The 23422-nt window shown below is 47.2% G+C and overlaps 1 protein-coding gene across 6 annotated transcripts in view; it reads left to right on the top strand.

The window, feature by feature from the left end:
• Window positions 1–17710, top strand: part of LOC128823005 (zinc finger protein 436-like) — a 28869-nt gene extending 11159 nt beyond the window's left edge. For 2 of the 6 annotated variants that reach the window (XM_054005002.1, XM_054005001.1), the window contains 5 exons: window positions 1141–1223; window positions 5042–5168; window positions 9973–10089; window positions 10458–13668; window positions 14341–17710. In XM_054005002.1, coding sequence (XP_053860977.1) covers window positions 1200–1223; window positions 5042–5168; window positions 9973–10089; window positions 10458–11833 — 1644 coding nt within the window. In that variant the 5' untranslated portion in view covers window positions 1141–1199 and the 3' untranslated portion in view covers window positions 11834–13668; window positions 14341–17710. The remainder of the gene's footprint in view (window positions 1–1140; window positions 1224–5041; window positions 5169–9972; window positions 10090–10457; window positions 13669–14340) is intronic. The other 4 variants (XM_054004998.1, XM_054004999.1, XM_054004997.1 and 1 more) reach the window with 4 other exon arrangements.
• The last annotated feature ends 5712 nt before the right edge of the window (window positions 17711–23422 follow it).

Here is a 23422-nt window from a genome sequence, read left to right as displayed (position 1 = left end):
ACAAATGTAATTTTTTCAGTCTTCCCTCATGGGTCCTATTTTCTAGACTTTTAATCATTTTTGTTGCTCTTCGCTGGACTTTCTCCAATTTGTCCACATCTTTCCTGAAACGTGGCACCCAGAACTGGACACACTACTCCAGTTGAGGCCTAATCAGCGCAGAGTAGAGCGGAAGAATTACTTCTTGTGTCTTGCTTACAATACTCCTGCTAATACATCCCAGAATTATACCTGCTTTTTTTGCAACAGTGTAACACTGTTGACTCATATTTAGCTTTTGATCCACTATGACCCCCAGATCCCTTTCCACAGTACTCCTTCCTTGGCAGTCATTTCCTGTTTTGTATGTGTGTGTGAAAGTTACTAGTGACCTCCCTTAAATGCTAGCAGCTGTTATGTCAGCCAGCGGCCATTAGGGGGAAGCAGACACCTCAAGTACACAGTAGCCTGAACTTTTCAACTGTCTTCCCTTTCAATGCCTTAAGGTAGTTGGAGCTAGCCCCAAGCCTGTTTTCACTGACCAGATAGCAAAAGCACGGGTCTGACAACCACCAATCAAGTGGTAACACGGCAAGGGCCTTTGTCTGAATGTGTATAAAGGATCTGTAAAATGTGTGTAAGACAGAGTTTTTGTATCAAGGTGCAAAGCTCTCCTTTCTTCTGCAGAATAAAGCAACTCTTCCTTATCCCAGTCTGGCTGTTATTGGCTCTCAGCTAGGTGGACCCGAAATTTCGGTGACATGTGCAACTGATTGTTCCTTCCTAAGAGGAGTACTTTGGATTTGTCCTTATTGAATTTCATCCTATTGACTTCAGACCATTTCTCCAGTTAGTCCAGATCATTTTGAACTTTAATTCTATCCTCCAGAGCACTTGCAACCCCTCCCAGCTTGGTCTCGTCCGCAAACTTTATAAGTGTAACAGAGAGACTCTGCTACTGGGAGGGTTTCACCATGTCTCAGAGGGTTACACCCTGGTGCGAGGGGGCTAGGTCTGTACTGGAATAAGGTCATTCTGTGCTTCACAGTGTGGCAGAACCTAGAATATCCATTAGCAGGGGAAATCCTGAGGGGAATCAGCATGTGGAATGGACAAAAAACCCCTTTGAATTCTCTCACATTGCCCTTCTCGCCCTGGTAGGTTACAGAATAACGTTCAGGTTTCACTCCAGATCATCCCATTCTCCCAGGGGGAAGGAAATGGCTTCAATGGAGCTGGCTCAGGTAAGGGATTATCAGAGAGCTGGTGGTGGGTTCTGTTTGGAGGGAGAGGAGCAATAAATGCAAAGGAGGGTGGGAGCTGCTAGAGGTGGCAGGAGGCAGGAAATATCTAGGGTGGAAAAAGGGAGGGGACAGGATGTGACAAACCTGCTGAGACTTGTGTAATCTAGGGTGTGATGGGTTGTCACCCCTGGAGTGCAGTCTAGGGAGTAGTTCTGGGAACTACTGTGCCCTCTAACCCTGAAGCTGGGCTGGCCCGTCTCACACTGCTTTGCTGGAGATTCAGCCAGCCTCCCCAGGCCCTGTTATCACCCACAGGACAGCAGGTGGCGCCATACACCCAACTAAGCTACCTGAGTGCTTTACCTAAGCCACTCAAGGACAGATAGAAGACAACAGCCAATTTCCCAACGTTGAGTGATCGTAAACAGATCAAAGCAGATTAATTAGCAAATAATCAAAAACTCAAACTAAGCATAACATACTAGATGGATAGAATATGAATTAGCAATTTCTCACCCTGACTTATGATAGACGCAGTCCCCCGAGTTTCCATACACAAGCTAGAAATCTCTTTACCCTGGGACCAACACTTCCCCTAGTTCAGTCTTTGTTCCTCAGGTGCTTTCAGGAGTTCTCTTGTGTGGGGATGTGACGTTGTGCAGTCTATATGGTTTTATAAAAATATGATAAGTGAACATGATGTAACTGGGATATGCTTCATGCAAAAGGTCTCTTGTTAAGGTATCATTACAAAGCTTATAATCTACTGAGTGTGATCATCCTATTTGTATAAATGTACCAATCTTGTATCTAAAACTAGAAATATAAAATACAACTCTGAGGGCCTATTGTAATTATGCAACGTGTGGGCCATTAATGGTGGTTTGGAATCTTGATGACTCCCATTAACCAGGACCATTGTCTACAGATAGCTGTGTTTTACCTGTGAGTCTTCCTGTATATGTGTGTGCTGGCAAGTGGGTAATGAAGTCTTGCAGTGACACGTGATCATGTCACCTAAACTGGAATCCATCTTTAACCTGGTGCTTTTCCAGTGAGGGGGGTGCGGAAACCCAGAGGGACAAAGGGTTCCCGCCTTATGCAAAAGATATATATAAAGGGGTGGAACAGCCCAAAGAGGGGGAGAGGAGCCATCATGAAGAATCCCCTAGCCACCACCTAAGCTGGAACAAGAGCTGTACCAGGGGAAAGAATTGTGCCCAGGCCTGGAAGGTGTCCAGTCTGGAAAAAAAAACGTACTGAAGCATCTCTGAGGGTGAGATTATCTGTATTCAGTTTGATTAGACGTAGATTTGCGCATTTTGTTTTATTTTGCTTGGTGACTTACTTTGTTCTGTCTGTTACTACTTGGAACCACTTAAATCCTACTTTCTGTATATAATAAAATCACTTTTTACTTATTAATTAACTCAGAGTATGTATTAATACCTGAGGGAGCAAACAGCCATGCATATCTCTCTATTAGTGTTATAGAGGGCGAACAATTCATGAGTTTACTCTGCATAAGCTTTATACAGGGTAAAACAGATTTATTTGGGTTTAGACCCCATTGGGAGTTCGGGATCTGAGTGCTAAAGACAAGCACACTTCTGTGAGCTGTTTTCAGGTAAACTTGCAGCTTGGGGCAAGTAATTCAGACCCTGGGTCTTTGTTGGAGGAGACGGGTGTGTCTGGCTCAGCAAGACAGGGTGCTGAAGTCCTGAGCTGGCAGGGAAAACAGGAGCAAAGTAGTCTTGGTACATTAGGTGGCAGCTACCAAGGGGGTTTCTGTGATCCAACCCATCACAGGGGAATGAGGCCAAGCGATGATGTCACACCCCACCTTAGGTAGCTTTTCCATATGGCGGGAACCCTTTCTTCCAAACTCAGTTCCCAGTCCAGTTAGTGGAAAAATACAGGTACCAAAATGGAGTTCAGTGTCATGTGGTCTGGTCACATGGCCTAGCATGCCCTGCTGAGTCATAGTAGCCATGACTCATAGGCTGGCTGACACATTCACAGGAAGGCTAAGCTCTTCCACGTCATTGTCTTTGTTGATAAGTCATCAGCACTGTCCAGCTTCTTCACTGTTGTACCTGAAAGGCTAGTTGTGGGTGTTACCCAGAGTAAGCACATTTGAAATACAGATACATAGTCAATATTCATAACTTCTGATACAAACATGATCCATGCACACAAATAGGATAATCATATTCAACAAATCATAAGTTTTCCAATGACACCAAACATGATGCATCTTGCACAAAATGCATCATAATTATGTCCTAATCATATTATAATCACCCCACTGTGCTGAATATGGGGTGTAGGGTGAGATAGGGTCTAATTTCAAGGCACAGGAGTTGGGAATGGAACTTCCCCTCTTTGTGGAACAGGAAATTGCCCTCCAGCCAGGGCTGGGAAAACTTCCCAGACTCCCAGTGATGGAGCCTGAATCTACTGACAATTCATTAGTTACCACCATCCCCAATCTTTGTGGCAACTGCAAACTTTATCAGTAATGATTTTATATTCTCTTCCAGGTCATTGATAAAAATGTTAAATACAACAGAGTCAAGAACCAATCCTTGTGGGAACCCCCTATTAAGAAATCAACTCGACCATGGTTCCCCATTTACAATCACAGTTTTTAATCTATTTAATGTATGCTGTGTTTATTTTGTAACTTTCAAGTTTTCTAGTCAAAATGTGCTGAAGCATGTCATATGCCTTACAGAAGTCTAGGTGTATTATATCAATACTTTTAGTTGCAACCAAAGTTTTTATCTCACCCAAGAAGGATATCCAGTTAGTTTGATAGGAACTATTGTCTCTGAACCTTTGTTAATTGGTACTAATTATATTACCCTCCTTTAATTCTTTATTAATTAAATCCATATTCACTGCTCCATTATCTTGCCCAGTATCAATCTTGTAATTAACTAACACTCTTGTAATTAGCTGGGTCATCTCTTTTACACTTTTTAAATATTGGTACAGCATTAGCTTTATTCCAGTCTTCTGGAATTTCCCCAGTGTTCCAAGTCCTAATTAAAATCAACATTAACAGTCCTCAACACTCCTCCACCAGGTCTTTCAAAACTCTGGGATACAAGTTATCTGGACCTGCTGATTTAAACATGTTTAACTTTAATAGCTGCTGTTTAACATCCTCGTGAGTTATTGTTGGAATGGAAAGAGTGTCGTCGTCAACATCTTATGATATGACTATATGACTGTTTTTCTCCAAATCCAGGAGAGAAATATTTATTGAAAACTTTTACCTCTTCTGCATTATTTTTGACAATTCTGACATTTCCATCTAGTAATTTACCACTACCATTATTAGGGATTAATTTTGTACTTAACATACTTTTTAAAAACTTCCTTCTTATTTTCATTAATTGGTCATTGATTTCTGATAGCTTCCCTTACCAATTTTCTACAGTTCTGACCTTCTAACTTTTATTCTTTACTATTGACTTCCCCTTCCTTCCATATATTTTATTTGGAGAGTGTTGGGATTCCTACCAAGGAGCCACCAGTAGGGTCCAGAGACAGCCCCATATCCTATATCAAGCTCTGGCTAGTAGGTATGAGATAAATGTCAAGATCCTGCCTCCGTCTGTCAGCTGGGAGACACAAAGGTTCTCTCTTTCAACCCTCTGATGTCTCCTGGCTGCTGTAAGGAAGGTGGGGTGGGACTTCTGTTAACATGTGCCTCCTGGAGCTTCCATTTACCTGGTGCTGCTGTTCCGTGAATAGTGGGGTTGTGAGTGGGGCAGCAGGTACTGAGTATTGGACTCTTTCTCTTTCAGGGGCCGGTGACTTTTGAGGAGGTAGCTGTGTATTTCACCAGGGAAGAGTGGGCTCTGCTGGACCTCACTCAGAGAGCCCTGTACAGGGATGTCATACAGGAGAACTATGAGACGGTGATCTTTCTAGGTAAGAAGTCCTGTCCCCTCAGTTATTAGAAGCTGTCTCTAAAGAACCTGAGTAGTAATAACTTTATACCTTTATTCATAATACAAGTTTTGACAAGTTTCCTTGTCCCCCTTTTTTTGCCTTATCTCCCACCCACTAATATAATGTTTGGACATGTGCCTTTCTGGTCCTGTCAGTCATTTTAAAATTGTATTTAATTTATCCTTATTGAATACATTAATAACTACATTAATAACTGTAGCTTTCATGACTTTTCCTCATTTTAAGAGGAAAATATGCCGCCTGTAGAATTCTAAATTGAGTAAATGGGTGTATGACTCATGCATGGCTTGTGTGACAGTCCGATGAGCTCTTCTTTTGATAGGAGAGTGTATAATATTGCCATTCAGGACCCCATAGGTGAAGGGAAAACAGAGCCATAGGAAGGGAGGAGAAGGTGGGGAGTAGATAATTCTGGGGTGCCTGGACATGGGGAGGGTGTGTCCAGAGTTAGAACTAAGAACCAGCAGGGAGGGATGAGGTAGTGAGAAGCAAGGAGAGAATACAAGGTGCCAGGAGGTGGTGCTGGCTGAGAGTAATGGGAAGAAGGGGAGGGGAGTGTGGAGTAAGGGCACCCAGAAAGTGGATTGGGTGGGTCAGTGGGAGGGAGGAGAGGTTTGGGGATTTAGAGCTGTGGGGGATCATAGACCTTTAATCCCGAATCCCTACCCAAGCCTTGTTGCTTTAGAGCCTGTACTCCAGTTTTATTTCAGTTCAGTTTCACTTCATTATACATTTTTTCACCCAAATATTTTTATTTTAACTCTTGACCTCCCTCTCCCATTCATTACCCCCCTCCCCATATAACCTCCCCATCTCTATGCACAGTGAACCTGGCCACCGATGCTGAGTCCTTGCTGCATTCCTCCCTCCCATAGCAAGGCCCCTACCCAGGCACAAATGGCCACTTTGTTGATGATGTCACAGGTTGGTAGTATAGCCTGTACAATTTTTACACCTATAAGGTTACGTATTCCGAAGCCCTTCACACTAGTCAGGTTTATCTCTGTACAGCGATACAGTCTGTTCCCCAGTGTTCCTTTCCCAGCTCTGATGCCGCAAAGCATTTACCCCATGACCCCCTTTTCAGCTCTGATGCCTCCCCCCCTTAACAAACATTCGACATTGGTGGGACCTCATCTGGAGTACTGTGTCCAGTTTTGGGCCCCACACTACAAGAAGGATGTGGAAAAATTGGAAAGTGTCCAGCAGAGGGCAACAAAAATGATTACGGGACTGGAACACATGATTTATGAGGAGAGGCTGATGGAACTGGGATTATTTACCCTGCAGAAGAGAAGAATGAGGGGGGATTTGATAGCAGCCTTCAACTACCTGAAAGGGGGGTTCCAAAGAGAATGGATCTAGACTGTTCTCAGTGGTAGCAGATGACAGAACAAGGAGTAATGGTCAATGAGGGAAGTTCTCGTTGGATATTAGGAACCTTATTTCACTAGGAGGGTAGTGAAGCACTGGAATTGGTTAACTAGGGAGGTGGTGGAATCTCCTTCCTTAGAGATTTTTAAGGTCAGGCTTGAGAAAGCCCTGGCTGGGATGATTTAGTTGGGGATTGGTCCTGCTCTGAGCAGGGGGTTGGACTAGATGACCTCCTGAGATCCCTTCCAAGCCTGATATTCTATGATTTATAGAATCTATGATTCTATTATTCCAATTTTTCTTCCCTCTCCTGTTTGACCCCGTTTATAGAGTAATATTCTCAGCTATTCCTTAACCAATCATTGTGCTGAAATTTAACTAATCAATTCTAACATATTGTAACATAATTCTCTAACCAATTATATCCGACTACCGTAATTAATTTACACCTGGCAAAATTTATTATACAGCAGATAGAAACAGTTAGAGAACCAGACTGATTAACCATGTAAAAGTGGCAGGTTTCAGAGTAACAGTCGTGTTAGGCTGTATCCGCAAAAAGAAGAACAGGAGTACTTGTGGCACCTTAGAGACTAACAAATTTAATAGAGCATAAGCTTTCGTGGACTACAGCCCACTTCTTCGGATGCATATAGAATGGAACATATATTGAGGAGATATATATACACACATACAGAGAGCATAAACAGGTGGGAGTTGTCTTACCAACTCTGAGAGGCCAATTAATTAAGAGAAAAAAAACTTTTGAAGTGATAATCAAGCTAACCCAGTACAGACAGTTTGATAATAAGTGTGAGAATACTTACAAGGGGAGATAGAGTCAATGTTTGTAATGGCTCAGCCATTCCCAGTCCTTATTCAAACCGGAGTTGATTGTGTCTAGTTTGCATATCAATTCTAGCTCAGCAGTCTCTCTTTGGAGTCTGTTTTTGAAGTTTTTCTGTTGTAATATAGCCACCCGCAGGTCTGTCACTGAATGACCAGACAGGTTAAAGTGTTCTCCCACTGGTTTTTGAGTATTTTGATTCCTGATGTCAGATTTGTGTCCATTAATTCTTTTGCGTAGAGACTGTCCGGTTTGGCCAATGTACATGGCAGAGGGGCATTGCTGGCACATGATGGCATATATCACATTGGTAGATGTGCAGGTGAACGAGCCCCTGATGGTATGGCTGATGTGATTAGGTCCTATGATGATGTCACTTGAATAGATATGTGGACAGAGTTGGCATCGGGGTTTGTTACAAGGATAGGTTCCTGGGTTAGTGGTTTTGTTCAGTGATGTGTGGTTGCTGGTGAGTATTTGCTTTAGGTTGGGGGGTTGTCTGTAAGCGAGGACAGGTCTGTCTCCCAAGATCTGTGAGAGTAAAGGATCATCTTTCAGGATAGGTTGTAGATCTCTGATGATGCGCTGGAGAGGTTTTAGTTGGGGGCTGAAGGTGACAGCTAGTGGTGTTCTGTTATTTTCTTTGTTGGGCCTGTCTTGTAGGAGGTGACTTCTGGGTACTCGTCTGGCTCTGTCAATCTGTTTTTTCACTTCAGCAGGTGGGTATTGTAGTTTTAAGAATGCTTGATAGAGATCTTGTAGGTGCTTGTCTCTATCCGAGGGATTGGAGCAAATGCGGTTATATCTTAGAGCTTGGCTGTAGACAATGGATCGTACAGACACATGCCTAGAACCCCGACCAGGGGTATTCTATTTGCTACCCAAGATCCATAAACCTGGATATCCTGGACGCCCCATCATCTCAGGCATTGGCACCCTAACATCAGGCTTGTCTGGGTATGTAGACTCTGTCCTCAGACCCTACGCTACCAGCACTCCCAGCTATCTTCGAGACACCACTGACTTCCTGAGGAAACTACAATCGATCGGTGATCTTCCAGAAAACACCATCCTGGCCACTATGGACGTAGAAGCCCTCTACACCAATATTCCACACAAAGATGGACTACAAGCTATCAGGAACAGTATCCCTGATAATGTCACAGCTAACCTGGTGGCTGAACTTTGTGATTTTGTCCTCACCCACAACTATTTCACATTTGGGGACAATATATACCTTCAAGTCAGCGGCACTGCTATGGGTACCTGCATGGCCCCACAATATGTCAACATTTTTATGGCTGACTTAGAACAACGCTTCCTTAGCTCTCGTCCCCTAACGCCCCTACTCTACTTGCGCTACATTGATGACATCTTCATCATCTGGACCCATGGAAGGCCTTAGCCTGAGAACAAGGCCTCAGACTATCCTAGTGAGAGACGGCCCATACACAAGCAGACTGTGATTTTGATTCTTAGCTAGTTACAGGGGTATAAAGACAAAGTGATAAAAATACACCGAAATTCTTGAAGGCTTTACAGGCAGACCTGAATATCTCTATTCTAACAGTGGGTTCTACCCCTTCCCCCATTCTGTGTCTGTCTTGTCTATTTAGATTGTAAATTCTTCAGGCCATGGATGTGACGAAGTGGGACTGTTCTTAATGAGATGTGACCAAGTGGGACTGTTCTTAATGTTTCCTCTGAATAGTGTGTGGGTGCTTCAGTTTCTGACCTACACTCTGTCACCTAGCAACTAATGGCCAGGTCCTTCCCCCCTGCAAAGGGATGCTAAAGGTGTGGGAGAACAAAGAGGTCAGGTGACCTCCTGGCCTGGGAAAGGAACTCAGCAGAGAAGGAGGGGCTGGATGGGGGTTCAGTTTGGAGCTGGCTGGGGACGGGGAGTGAGGGCAGATGGAGGTGTGTGGCTCGCAGGACCCCAGAATGGACCCGGCTGAGGGGTCTGGTTCTCTGTACCTACAAGCTCTGTTTTAGACCATATTCCTGTCATCTTATAAACCTCTGTTTTACTGGCTGGCTAAGAGTCATGTCTGTCTGCAAAGTGGGGGTGCGTTCAGGCCCTCTGGCTTCCCCAGGACCCCACCTGGGTGGTCTCGCTGTGGAAAGCGCACAGAGGGGCATATGCTGAATGCTCCAAGGTCAGACCCATGAGGGTGAGGCCATGGAAGCTTCTTACCCTGAAGACAGTCTACTCCAAGGGAGAGGAGGCTCCCCAAAGTCCTGACTGGCTTTGTGGGGAGCAGTCCCAGAGCATCGCCTGGGGACTCCGTGATGCACGGCCCATCTACTATTCTCTGTTTGCACTGTACCTAGCACAATGAGGACCCGCTGTTAGTTGGTCCTTAGGTACTAAGGTAATTAATATGATTTATAATAATAACTATCCTCCCTCTTTGAGCCAAGGAAACTAACCTTGGGATGTTACTGCTTAAAAATGAGCTGGGGTTAAAACCATGGAATAATCTTTGTGAGAAGTATCCCACAAATTCCACTGACCTCCCTTCTTTTCTTTGCCTGCAGTAGGATTTCCAATTTCCAAACCTGATGTGATCTCGCAGCTGGAACAAGGGGAAGAGCCTTGGGTCCGAGACCTCCAGGGCTCTGAGAAAGAAGTGCTCCTGAGAGCTGCCTGCACAGGTAGGGAATTGGTTAAACCAACTCAAAAACTGTCCATAAATACAGGAAACATTTGGGATTCCCTACAAAGACCTTGTGATCTCTCTAAGTTCAGAAATGTTCCCTGCAGATGTGGAATCACTAGGCAGAGGTCACTCATGGTTTCCCACCTATCCTGACTCACAACTGGCAGCAGGTCCCTCCCCGATCTCACTTTCCACTGAGTGTTCCGGTGAGATGTGGACCAAAACTGATCCATTTCTCTCTCCTCTGTGGAAGGGTTTGGGGAAAATCAGCTCCTGATAGGTTTGATCTCTCCCACACATATTTTGGTTTGTTCATCCCTTTTTCCATTCCCCTCTCTCAGATTTCCTTTCTTTCTGGCGCAGGGAGTGACCTATGTCTGGATTCTCTCTGTCTCCCATCAGGTGATGGGATGGTGAGTGAGAATGAGGAGGAGAAATCCTGTCAGGAAGGTGCTGAGCAAGTAGAGCCACATGGAACGTTATCAGGAAGATCTAAAGGGAATGTTTCCGGGAGTTGTGCACTCCAAGAAAAAGAAAAAGCCTGTGAGACTGAGGAGAGGCCAGAGGAAAACTTTAGTAGCCACTCAGACCTTATAACACGCGACAGAATCAACTTGGAAGAGGCACACTACACATGCCATGAGTGCGGGAAAAGCTTCAATCGGAGCTCTGCCCTTATCACACATCGTAGAATCCACACAGGAGAGATGCCCTACATATGCTCTGAGTGTGGGAAAAGCTTCAGTTGGAGGTCACACCTTATCACACATCGTAGAATCCACACAGGGGAGAAGCCCTACACATGCTCTGTGTGTGGGAAATGCTTCAATCGGAGCTCACACCTTATCACACATCGTAGAATCCACACAGGAGAGACGCCCTACATGTGCTCTGAGTGTGGAAAAAGTTTCAATCACAGCTCTACCCTTATCACACATCAGCGAATCCACACTGGAGAGACGCCCTACACATGCTCGGAGTGTGGGAAAAGCTTCAAACAGAGCTCAAACCTTATCACACATAGGAGAATCCACATGGGTGAGAAACCTTATGGATGCTCTGAGTGTGGGAAATGCTTCATTTGTCGTTCAGGCCTCATCTTACATCAGAGAATCCACACCGGAGAGACGCCCTACACATGCTCCGAGTGTGGGAAAAGCTTCAGTTGCAGCTCACACCTTTTCAGACATCAGAGAATCCACACAGGGGAGACACCCTACTCATGCTCTGAGTGCGGGAAAAACTTCAATCAGAGCTCAAACCTTATCACACATCGTAGAATTCACACAGGAGAGACATCCTACAGGTGCTCTGAGTGCGGGAAAAGCGTCAGTCACAGCTCTGCCCTGATCACACATCAGAGAATCCACACAGGAGAGACGCCCTACACATGCTCTGAGTGCAGGAAAAGCTTTAGTCGGAGCTCACACCTTATCAGACATCATAGAATCCACACAGGAGAGAAGCCCTACACGTGCTCTGAGTGTGGGAAAAGCTTCAATCGGAGCTCACACCTTATCACACATCGTAGAATCCACACAGGAGAGACGCCCTACACGTGCTCTGAGTGTGGAAAAAGTTTCAATCACAGCTCAAACCTTATCTCACATAGGAGAATCCACATGGGAGAGAAACCCTATACATGCTCTGAATGCAGGAAAAGCTTCAATCAGCGCTCAAGCCTTATTAGACATCAGAAAATCCACATGAGAGAGAACTGTAATAAATCCCTTGACTAGGGCTGGCCAAAAATTTTGTTTAAAAAAATCACATTTGCTAATTCCCACATAGTGATTTTTGCACCATGTTCACCATGGTATCTCAGCTCCACCAGATGAGTTGCCTGCTTCTGCCTTTTGCAGCTCACCCTTCTTTGGGGTCAGTCCTGTGATCTTTTCTATCAACTCCTTTCCTTTTGAGTCGTAGGAGTGTGTGTCCCTCCAGCCAGGAATGTTCATCAGCTCCCGGAGGGGGAGAGAGATTTGATCCCAACAAGCTACACTGAGGCAAAAACTGCCCGTGCCTTACATCCACTAGGACTGTACATGGCGTTGGCTGCTCAAGTTAGTGATCTTGGTGTAAAAAGACAATTATCGTTGTAGAGCAGATGCAGCCCAGCTGCAGTGTTTGACATTAACTTTCCCCTTGACCTGACCTAAACTCCATCACTTTTCCTAGTCTAAACAAACCCTAACCATCACGGTTATACTGTTCCCCCATTTTAAAGCAATTGTTAATCATCAAGTTCCCTCTTCAGGAACAAATTGTTTCATTCCCAGTTGTTCTGATGCTGCTTCAGGTTGTGCTGGAGAGCAGATATTTTTATTACCATTTTCCTCACTTAAAATATATTGAACTATAACAAAGTGCAGGAAGAGGGCAGGGATAGGGAAAAATGTCATTTCACCCTCTGTAACAACAGAAGAAGATAGAGTACGTCAGAGGGATTCCCTTATTCCCCATCACCATCCCAATCCCCCTGTTGTTCAGTTTGTTAGGTCAATATTTTTTCTAAAGGGCTGGGAAGAGGATTCCCTAGTAAATGACTTGGAACTAAGCAAAATACCCATGCATTGGGCTCCCAAAGCAGTTGTGGCACGGGCTCTGCAGGAGGTCGCTCTTGAAGATATCTCCTTCCTAATCAGGTGCATGTTGCCTATTATTTGGGAAATGCAATCCCTATCTAGGTAGAGATGGGGAAAATGGAAGTGACATTTCTGTTCAGCTCATCGCTACTGATATGTTGTGTGGTTGGTGAAGAATTCTATGCCAGAGAAGTGTAAAATTATTCCAAGTAAGGTCAAAGATTTGACAAGACCTCAGGTAGAAATAGCCGGTACTAGTAGTTGATTTTCACTCCAGAGATGAACACTATGTTGACCTATGGCCCAGGAAGAGTATTTTTATAACACTGCTCCCTTGTTAAGTGGCATTGATCACACTCCTAAAGGATGCCATGATTAAATTGAGCACAACTGTCTTTTACCATTTGGATCCAAAGTTTCATTAATCACAGAGAGAAACAGCTGATTCCTTCAGAGCCATTCTATGCCTGCTTGGAGCAATGCTGAGCTGCTGGTCCTCATCAGCATTTGGGGAGAGGAGGCTGTCTATTCCCAGCTGTGCTCCAGCTGTAGGAATTATGATACCTATGGACAGATTTCATGATGCATGAGAGAAAGGGGCCATGACTGGGACACTCTGCAATGCAGGATCAAAGTGAAGGAGCTGTGGAACTCCTACTCCATTTCGCAGGAGGCAAACTGCCACTCTGGTGCTGCACCCACAAGCTCCCGGTTCTACAAAAAGCTGGATGCGATACTCGGTGGTGACCCCACCTCCACTGCAAAGGCCACTGTGGATACTTCGGTGGCTCACATGCCAGTCGAGAGTGGACCGAGCCAGGAGCAGGAAATCTTGGATGAGGCTGTAGAGGCAGAGGGAGACCCAGAGGCAGAGGGTGAGTCGGAGGTCAGGGATGCATGCAGCCAGGAGTTCTCCTCTACCCCAGAGGAGGCTAGACAGTCACAGCTGTCGGAGCTTGGCCAAGTGGAAACAGGAGAGGAAGCCCCTGGTAAGTGGCTTAGATTTTGGGAATCACTGAAGTGAGTTCTTGAGGGCAGGAGGGTTGCAGAAAGCAGGCTTGTATCTGTATGATGTGCGTACCACCACAGGCCCAGTCTGAGCGGTGGAACAGGGTGGTGATTGAATCCCTTGCTTCCTGGGAATCTGCTCCAGAGATCTCCATGAAACTCTCATGGAGATACAGAGCAATCCGCTGCTGCAATTTCTTTGGCACAGCTGCTTTGTTTCGTGCCCCATTAAGAGTAACTTTCCTGCATTACTCTGCCATCACGGGAGGGGTGTGGGGGGGGAACCATTGCTGCACATAGGTGAGCCACATAAGGGCCAGGGCGGATGCCACAGTCTTGGAGAAGACCCTCCCTTGATTCCCTGATCACACTGAGCAGTGAGATATCTTCCATAATGAACACAGCCTGTGGAAAATGTGGGCACAGAAATGATTATAAAGCCCCCCCTACAGTGCCATCTCTCCCGAAGAGCCACATGCCCAGTGTACAGGACACTCCCCTGCCCCTGCTGTTATCATTTTGTGGGGGTCTTGTGGCTCATGTGTGCTTGCCTGGGTTTAGCCAGTTAGTGATAGGTATGTGAATAGTGGCTGTGTTTTAAATCACTGCATCAGTGGTCTGCTTCTGTAAAATGTTGCATTTTGGCTTCACAGATATGACCTTGGGATCCCAGCCTCTCTCTTTGTTACTGCCGGCTGAACAGCTGTGCAGAATTAGAAAGCGGCCATGAAGAACTAAAGAGAACTTTTCTGCATGATGTCATGATGCACCCTGTTGCTGAAAAACACAGACCGAAAGGAGAACACGGTGCACCAGAATGAAGCCATGGAACGGCTCTTAAATGTTATGGAGTGCCAAGCAGACATGCTCCAGGCGCTACTAGCACTGCAAACCAAGCAGCTCCATGACCGCCCTCCCCGGCATCTGCTGTCACAAAACTCTTTCCCCCAGACAGTGCCAACACACTCTTAGCAACCTCCTGGCTCCAGTCTGTAAGCCGCTGCATTCCACTCCTGCCCCATCACAGTCCAACCCTGTGGACGCTCAGTACCCAGTGCACTCAACACCTGTCCCTCTGTAGTTTATTCCTGCTGAAGTACAGTACCCGCTGCTGTGTACTCCAAAGGATAAGGTTGCATATGATACCCGGATATACACAACTCTTTAACCGTCATTGGACCCCACCTCCTCATGGGACCCTCCCTTCCACCATCCCCCATCCCCCACAGTGCTGATGTGCTTTTTTTTCTCTCCTCCGGTGGTTGCTTTTTAATAAAAGAATAGTTTTGGTTTGAAAGCAATCGTCATTCCATTAATTGAAAGCAAACAGAGCCTTGCAAAGAAACACGCAATTCTCTTAAACCTTTGTGATGCATCATCTGCACCAATCACAATCATCTCTTAGCATTACAAGCACTGCAGTCCCATGTATAGCAATAAATATTAGTGGCTTTCAGCTTCAAATTGCTGCCTCAAGGCATCCCTGATCCTATTGACCCACGCTTCACCCCTCTAATAGCCCAGGTCTCTGGCTGTTGAAATTCAGCTTCCAGGTGCTGAGCCTCAGCTGTCCAGCCCTGAGTGAAGCTTTAACCCTTCCTTTCACAAATATTATGGGGTGTATAGCACACGGCTATAAGCATAGTAATATTGTCATCAGCCAGGTCCAGCCTTAAACATAGGCAGCGCCGGCGGGCCTTTAAACTGCCAAAAGCACACTCAATCATTCTGCACTTGCTCAGCCTGTTGTTGAACTGCTCCTTGCTGCTGTCAAGATGCCCCGTGTATGGCTTCATAAGCTACGGAATTAAGGAGTAAGCAGGGTCTCCCAGTTTCACAATAGGCATTTTGACTTCCCCTACAGTGAACTTCTGGTCCGGGAAGAAAGTCCCTGCTTTCTGCTTCCTGAATAGGCCAGTGTTCTGAAAGATGCGTGTGTCATGCCCATTTCTGGATCACTCTGTGTTAATGTCCGTGAAATGCCCACGGTCATCAAGTGCCTGGAGAACCATAGAAAAATACCGTTTGTGATTAATGTACTCGGTGGCTAGGTAGTCAAGTGCCAGAATTGGAATATACATGCCATCTATCACCCTCCGCAGTTAAGGAAGCCCATTTGTGCAAAGCCATGAACAATGTCACACACGTTTCCCAGAGTCTCAGTCTTTCAGACCAGGGTGCAATTAATGGCCCTGCACATTTGTCAACACTTGTCCAATGGATGACTTTCGTACTCTGAACTGGTTAGAGACTGATTGGTAGCAATCTGGAGTAGCCAGCTTCCACAGTGCAATTGCCATGTGCTTCTCCAATGAGAGGGCAGCTCTCATTCTCGTGTCCTTGCACCGCAGGGCTGGGGCGAGCTCATAACACAGTCCCATGAATGTGGCTTTCCTCATCCGAAAGCTCTGCAGCCACTGCTCATCATTCCAGATGTGCATCACGATGTGATCCCACCACTCGGTGCTTGTTTCCTGAACCCAAAAGTGGTGTTCCACTGTGGTCAGCACCTCCATTAATGCCACAAGCAATCCCATGTCATAGCTACTACTCATGGCAAAATCAATGTTGAACTCCTCTTGTCTTTGTAGTTTAAGTAATATCTCCACTGCCACTCGTGATGTCTTAGTAAGTGCAGACCCATTCCTACAGACCAAATAGGCAGAGTGCGCAGTACACAAATTATTGAATGATGGCGCCAAATGCAGATGGAAGCACAGGGATTGCTGAGATGTGAAGCAATGCATAACATGGCATTCACGGAGTGCTGACCACAGTGGAATGCCACTTTTGGGCTTAGGAAACACCTCCCTCCACCTTCCCAAAACTCTTAGTGGCAGAAAAGGAAGTGATGTTCAGTGGGATACCTGCCCAGAGTGCAGCACTCCAAGTACCACTAGTGTGAACATGCTATTGCACAGGCAGCTGACAGTGTGAACACACAATAGCGGTTTCCCTTCAGCGCTCTCTGAGCCGCACTGTAACTCCCAGTGCTATAGCTCTGTCAGTGTGGACGTAGCCTCAGAGAGACTGACTGCCAGGATCTCAGGACTGATCCCCTCTGGGGAATGAAACACAAAGGCGACAGTCTATGCAGCCTTCACAAGTCTCCCTGTACCTGAAAAGCCTGCTAGCCCAAAGTGCTGGACCATCTATGCCATTACCTGGTTCCTAAACTGCGACTACAGTTCCTACTCCAGGTGAATCCAAAGACCGAGAGGTGCAGAGACCCAACCCCTTATAATCTTAGGAACATTTTGTTCCTTTTTCTATTTTGTGTCTGTTTCTTTTTCTTAACTTGGAGACCTCCCAGCCTTTCTATTAGATTGTGTGTAACAGTGTGGCTCAGTGTGTGTGTGTGTCTGGGAACACCTCTGAAATCTACAAAAGGGACGATGCTCAGAAGAATAGTTCCCCAAATCTTAATAGCCTTAAAACTCTGCTCTATGAAATGACTGAACGCATGCTCCTCACCTATGGAAGCATTGCAAGGAATTGAGGTCTCAGATATGTATTGTTCAGTGAGAGCTGTTTGAACTTCTTTTACTAATGTCTTTCTAAGGTCTGTATGTGCTTTGGGGTGAGAGGACAGGAGAAGTATTAGCTACACAATAGTGAAATCTAAGGAGAAAACTGTAATTGGCTTTGAGATTGTAGACTAAATGTAAGCAATAATTTGGTTTTGGTATTGAAATATTCAGCTGGGTAAATCTGGGATGCACTGCCTGGGTAAAAATCTCTGATTGGGGTTTTGGCATCACTAAATATGCACCTGCCTTCTTGGGTTGCTCTTTTAGAATTTATAAGGGTTGATTTTCTGCTGTGTTAATCTGATGGTTTGATTAAATTGATGACTTGATTCCAATGCAATAGCCATGTTAAATCATTGATTTACTGATTTGACCTGAACTTTATCACTGTATTGTTTAACCCTTAGCTGAGTGATGTCTATAATCATTTAGCCTTAGTGATGTGGTGCTCTTGGCTTTTATTTGTTCATGTTAATAAAACATGTAACTGGGATATTGAGTCATTTCTTTCAATAAGTAACCGGGGCTGGAACTTTTATTTCTATATTTCCCTTTAATTCAATCTCCATTTTCTTCATTTCATACTCTTCTAAGTTAAGGAATGTGCAGCAACAAAAACTGACACAAGCCTTTTGCTGCCCCATTCTGTGCCCATCCAGCAGGAGTAGAGAACAAACCCCTCCTGGAGCAGGGATTCTCACACTGGACTGTAAATACAAATGCACATTCCCAAGGTTTGCTGTCTTTCTCCAATCATGGCATAAGGGTGACACCTACAGCTCCTTGTAATCATGCCTGGCAGGAAGGAGACACCTATGTGCATTCCCTTGGAGGCAGGGGGATGTGGGAGACCCTGGAAACTGGGGGATATTTACCCAGAGCTCAGGAGCCATCTACTCAGGGGTGATGCAGTAGAAAAGGGCTGGGTGCTGCTTTCCCCACTTATTTCTCCTTATCCCCTTTTGGTCCCTCTCTCCTCTTTCCATTTCTTCCCCCTCCCCCCACCCTCTGGCAGGGAGACTTGGTCACTTCCCTGCTCCCAGGGGCGCTCACTCTCCTGTAGCTGGATCGGCCCCTGCGAGTGCTAATAGGAGCGAGGGCCTAGGTGTGGGTCAGTTTCTGCAGTGGCTCTGGGACACACAGAGGCAGGAGGAGGAGCAAAGATGGGGCTAGTTCCCACCTCAGAAAGTCCCTGGCCTGGTGCATTCGGCAGCTGCAGCCTGGGTTGGGCTTGAAGGAGCCAGGAAGGGGCTGGAGCAGTGGGGAGCCGGGGGCTGGTAGGAAGGAAGGCAGGAAAAGAGCTGTGGGGCAGATCCCGGAGGCAGGGCTCTGTAAGGTACGAGACACTGCTGGTGCTGCTGCCTCCAGTGTGAACTGGGAGCCGGGGCTGAGCTCTGGGGTGCTGCTGTGGCCCCAGCGCAGCTGGTCCAGGGACAGACTTTCACTGAAGCACTTTCTGTGCCCATCTGAGGTGGGAACTTTCTCCAGCTGTACCCAGTCCCAGGCTCTGCTGCCCCTGGCCCGGAGCTGCAGGCACCAAGGGCCAGAGAGACCCTGGGGCCAGCGCTGGGCAGGCAGGACAGAGACTCTGCCCAAAGGCTCCAGGAGCAGCAGGTCTCACAGCTCCTGGGAATCTGCTTCCGGGCGGGTAACACGCCTGGGCGGGACCTGGACAGTGATGGAGCCACTGTCCTCACGCTGCCTCAGGTGCTCTTCTTCAGCTCCTGTTCTCTCCTTAGCTCGGCCCCACTCTGGCCCAGGTAGTTCCAGCTCACATGGAGAATGGGACCCCCTGGCCTGGTGACTCCCTCATCAGACTGCCTGGCCTGTCTGTCAGGGTGAGCTGGAGCTTTGGCCTCTCCCCATTGCCCCTGGGGACTGTTAGTCTCAGGGTCCTGATTTCTCATTGACTCTTCCCCTTTCTTTTGATACTGGGAACTAGCCCACCAAAAAAAACCCACTAAGTTTTAGTAAGGGGCCAACAATCCCCTTACACAAGCCAGCCCCGTGAGGGTCACAGATGTCCAGAGGAAACAGCACAAGCTGGTTCCATGGTGTAACGGTCAGCACTCAGGACTCTGAATCCTGCAATCCGAATTCAAATAGCAGTGGGACCTTGTCTTTGTGTGCAGCAAAGCCCTGACGCTTGAAGTGCTCACCTTCCCTGGCTCCAGTTGTGAAAGAGCGAGTCTTTTCCCTCCTGCTGGGTGACTCACGCCCTGGAGCCAGGTCTTTGGTCGGGATGGCGTGACGGGATGGTGGCAGTGGTTTGGGCCTCTAGAACTTGCCCCCTGGCTATCGATGCTGGCCGTCCTGTGGTTTGACCTGATGTTTGGGATTCTTGCTGCTTCACATGATGCCTGCAAGTTTGGCCCTTGTGCTTGCTGCCACACTTTTCCTCTTGCTCACATGGACAGGAGTGCCAGGGCCAGGCTTCATAGTCAGGGCTAGGCAGGAGGGGGAAGAATCCCAGGCTGGATCCCAGCACACCTTTCCTCCTCTGGGCACCTAGAGCAGAGGCAGCTCATGCTGACAGCTCCAAGGGAAGGCTTAAAAGCAACAGAGTAATCAAGGGCGAGGAGGACCAGGCCTATGTGTGGCCAGCTGACAGCCACAAAGGCACCTGGTCAGCCTGATCCCTGGCATGCCAAACACTCACTGAAGGCCACCCACAGACCAGCATGCAGGGCGGCTGCTGATGCTCTGTGGCCAACATCAGAATGTTGCAGGAAAGCAGGGCCAGCCCCCCTCATGAGGCCTCTGACCGTTCCCACAAAAGGTGCTCACTTTTGTAGTGGGGCAGGAGATTTTTCCCCAGCTGGTGAGAAGCAGAGAAACACCCAGAAACACCTATTTAGCAAGCCCCATCAAGCACAGGGACAGGCGCACATTTGGAAGAGGGAAACTGCTCTACACTTTAGCCCGGGCAGCCACCCATTTTCTTTGGAAAGTCAGGAATGACAAAGGCTAGATTGGAAGACCTGGGGCTCATGCCCTAGCCTTTGTGACACCCAACCCCCAACTCCTTCCCAGGGCTCTAGCTGAAGCCAGAGGATCGGCCTGAGCAGCCAGGAAGAGAGCAGGACTTTCAGCATGGAGGGAAAACTGCACAAGCACAACAGCAAAGGGAATTGAACCCTCAATCACCGGATCCAAAATGAGACGCCTTATCTGCTAAGCCATGCGGTCACATGAGAAAAGTCTCTCCAAGCACTTCTTTAGCAAAGGCGGACACTGCATTTCTTGGGTCATCTGCTGAGGGGGCAGAGACACTCTGGGCACAAGAAGTTGAGTTCCCAGTGAGATGTGAGACTTAATTCTATGGAGCCAGGTGCAGGACTTTGGCAGGGAGGTTTAAGCATGGGGGATCAGGGTGCGGCGGATGGGCCGACTGTCTAGGTGAGGAGTTTTAGTCTCACCGAGGCACAGGATGGAGATGGATGAGAAATCCTGCTGATGGGCAGTGGCTGTGGAAAAAAGAGGAAGGGTTCCTGGGACTTCCCCCCCCTCTCTTTTACCTGCCTGCTGGCTTTTGTGGTGGAAGGGGGCAGATGCTCTCAGGAAGCCTGTTTTGTTAGTTCCCTCTGGGGCACCTGGCATTGGCCACTGTCAGAGGACAGGATACTGGGCTAGATGGACCTTTGGTCTGACCCAGTCTGGCCATTCTTATGGGGTTTGTCAAGGTCACCTATGGATCTTCTCTTTGTGTCTCTGAATTCTCTATAGGGCTGCATAAGCTGCAGCAAGTTTCTGGTCTTGGGCTCGATCTTGAGAAACAGGATTGTAGGCAAGGCAGGGAGTGGAAGGGTCTCACACCTGACAGCCAAAAGACATGCAGGTCATGGGCAATGAGCCCAGGACAACTGGTAAATGTGGTGCATGAATGAGCCCAAACTGGAAGGTTTCTTGTTGGCCTCAAAAGGTAGTTGGTCAAAGGGAGCCGTCTGGTGTGATGAAAAGAGTGAACCACATATGGACTCGACTACCTTGGGGAGTCGTTGCACTGGGGGAGGTTGGGAAGTTTAATATGTGGTTGGGAGAATTCCACATCCATAAAATCTCACCCCTGGGTTTGTTATGTTAGGTTCCAGCAAGCAAGTCCCTCTATGTGTGAGGGGAGGGGCTGTGAGGTGGAGGGTCCATGTGGGTGTCAGTGTGAGGTGAGGAGCTGTGAGGTGGAGGGTCTATAGGGGTGTCAGTGTGAGGGGGAAGGGCTGTGAAGGGGAGGGTCCATGGGGGTGTCAGTGTGACGGGAGGGGCTGTGAGGGGGAGGGCTATGGAGTGTCTCTGTGAGGGGAGGGGCTCTAAAGGGGAGGGTCCATGGGAATATCAGTGTGAGGGGGAGGCTCTGTGAGGATATAGTCACCGCCAGGCAGCAGGAGCCCCCTGACATGGGGGTTTACTGCCCCTCCCCCCAGGTGCTTTTGGGGGCCCTAAGCCCAGCATGGAGCTGCTGTCCCTGCAGGGTCCCTGGGAGTCACAAAGGGGTGATGTGCGGTTACTGCCCCAACTGTTTTGGGGTGGGAGATTGGAGCCCCTGGAACTGCCTGGGGGGACTCAGCCCTATGAGGAATTCACTGTCTGTGGAAAAGCTCGTCTAGGAATGGGGATTCCCAGCTGCATTAAAGTGTCATGAAGCAGAAGAAAGAGTTAACACTTTAGGAAAGTCCGGGTGCATTGGATGTGAAGGACGGTGCCCAGCTCTCGGTCTGCAGTACAGCCAACCCCATACATTCAAAAACCGTGAGTCAGGCTCACCAAAAATCATGAGATTGGCTTTAAAATCAGGAGATTATGTAATTTTAATAGGTTTGGGGATCTTTTTATTTGCCTTCTGCTTGATGAGCCTTTAAGGTGCACTGGGGTCACATTTTGAATTTTTCTCCACAGCAACAAGGGCTAGAAAGGTACGGTTTCTTTAAGAGTGAAGGCTGAAATCATCACATCTCCACTTGACTCCAAGAGCTGTGACTTTAAAGAAAACAAAAACTCTCATGAGACTCAAGGCAAAATCATGAGAGTTGGCAGCACTGAGTCGGATTGAGTCTTTATTCTCCGGGATTCCCTGGAGCAGGAGTTCCCAACATTGTTCTTTCTGTGGCCCCCACCTAGGATGACCAGATCGCAAGAGTGAAATATCAGGACACATTGGGTGAGCGGGGCGGGGGAGGGGAGAGGATGACAATGACAGACACAGGTGCACAGAGCCATGAGAGGGGGCCCTAGGAAGCTGCAAGAGGGGTTGTATGGCCCCTGCTGCAGCCCGCACCACAAGCCACAGGGCAAGGACACCTATTGAAGTCAATGAGAATTTTGCATGTGAATTGATGTGCCTAGTTCTGAGATTATAAAGCCAGAAGGGATCTGGTGATCACCTGGTCTCACTGCCTGTATAGCACAGACATAGAACTTTCCCAAAATAATTCCTAGAGGAAATATAGATTGAGGTCCTTGAGTCGATCACTATAAGGCATGTTTTATAATCCTTTAATCAGTCTTGTGACTCTTCTCTGATCACTCTCCAATTTATCAATATCCTTCTTAAATTGTGCACCCCAGAACTGGACCCAGTATTCCAGCGGTGGTTGCACCAGTGCCAAATACAGAGATAAAATAACCTCTCTACTCCTGTTGAGATTCCCCTATTTCGGCATCTGGTCACCCGATTTCTGTATGCATTTCCCCAGGTTTTTTTTTTAAAATCAAAACTGAACTGCCCCAGAAATTCTGGCATGTAGAATCATCGTGAAACTCGTATGGCTCCAACCCTGCTAATGAATCTTTAGATCCACTGCACAGACTTCTGCCACTTGAGCTAAAGTGATGGCAGAGGCAGTAAGTTGTCATCCTATATGTGATAGATCAGCTGTATAGGGGGATGAGACACTTTTTTTGCCACTGGGTTTCACAGATATCTGCTGACAGAAGAGGAACTGGGAAACTCAGGAATCCTGGGTCTATTCCAAGCTCCCGAATGGAGTGGTCTCTAGTAGTCAAAAACCCTTCTTCCCCGTCCCCTCCAGTCTATGTCTATCCTATTGCTGTCTAACTTGCCCCAGCTCCTCATCTGATTTCAACTTCCCCCCCACTACCACTCTGGATTCCTTGTCCCAGTTTCCTGGTCCTGTCTCTCTCTCCTCTCTCCCCGCCCCCATCCCTCAGATGGGATGTTCATTCCAGACTGGCAAAATTAAAAGGCTTCCCA

Source organism: Malaclemys terrapin, chromosome 15 (genome assembly GCF_027887155.1).
Source record: "Malaclemys terrapin pileata isolate rMalTer1 chromosome 15, rMalTer1.hap1, whole genome shotgun sequence".
Lineage (NCBI taxonomy): Eukaryota > Metazoa > Chordata > Testudines > Emydidae > Malaclemys > Malaclemys terrapin.
This window is presented reverse-complemented; position numbering and strand designations above follow the sequence as displayed.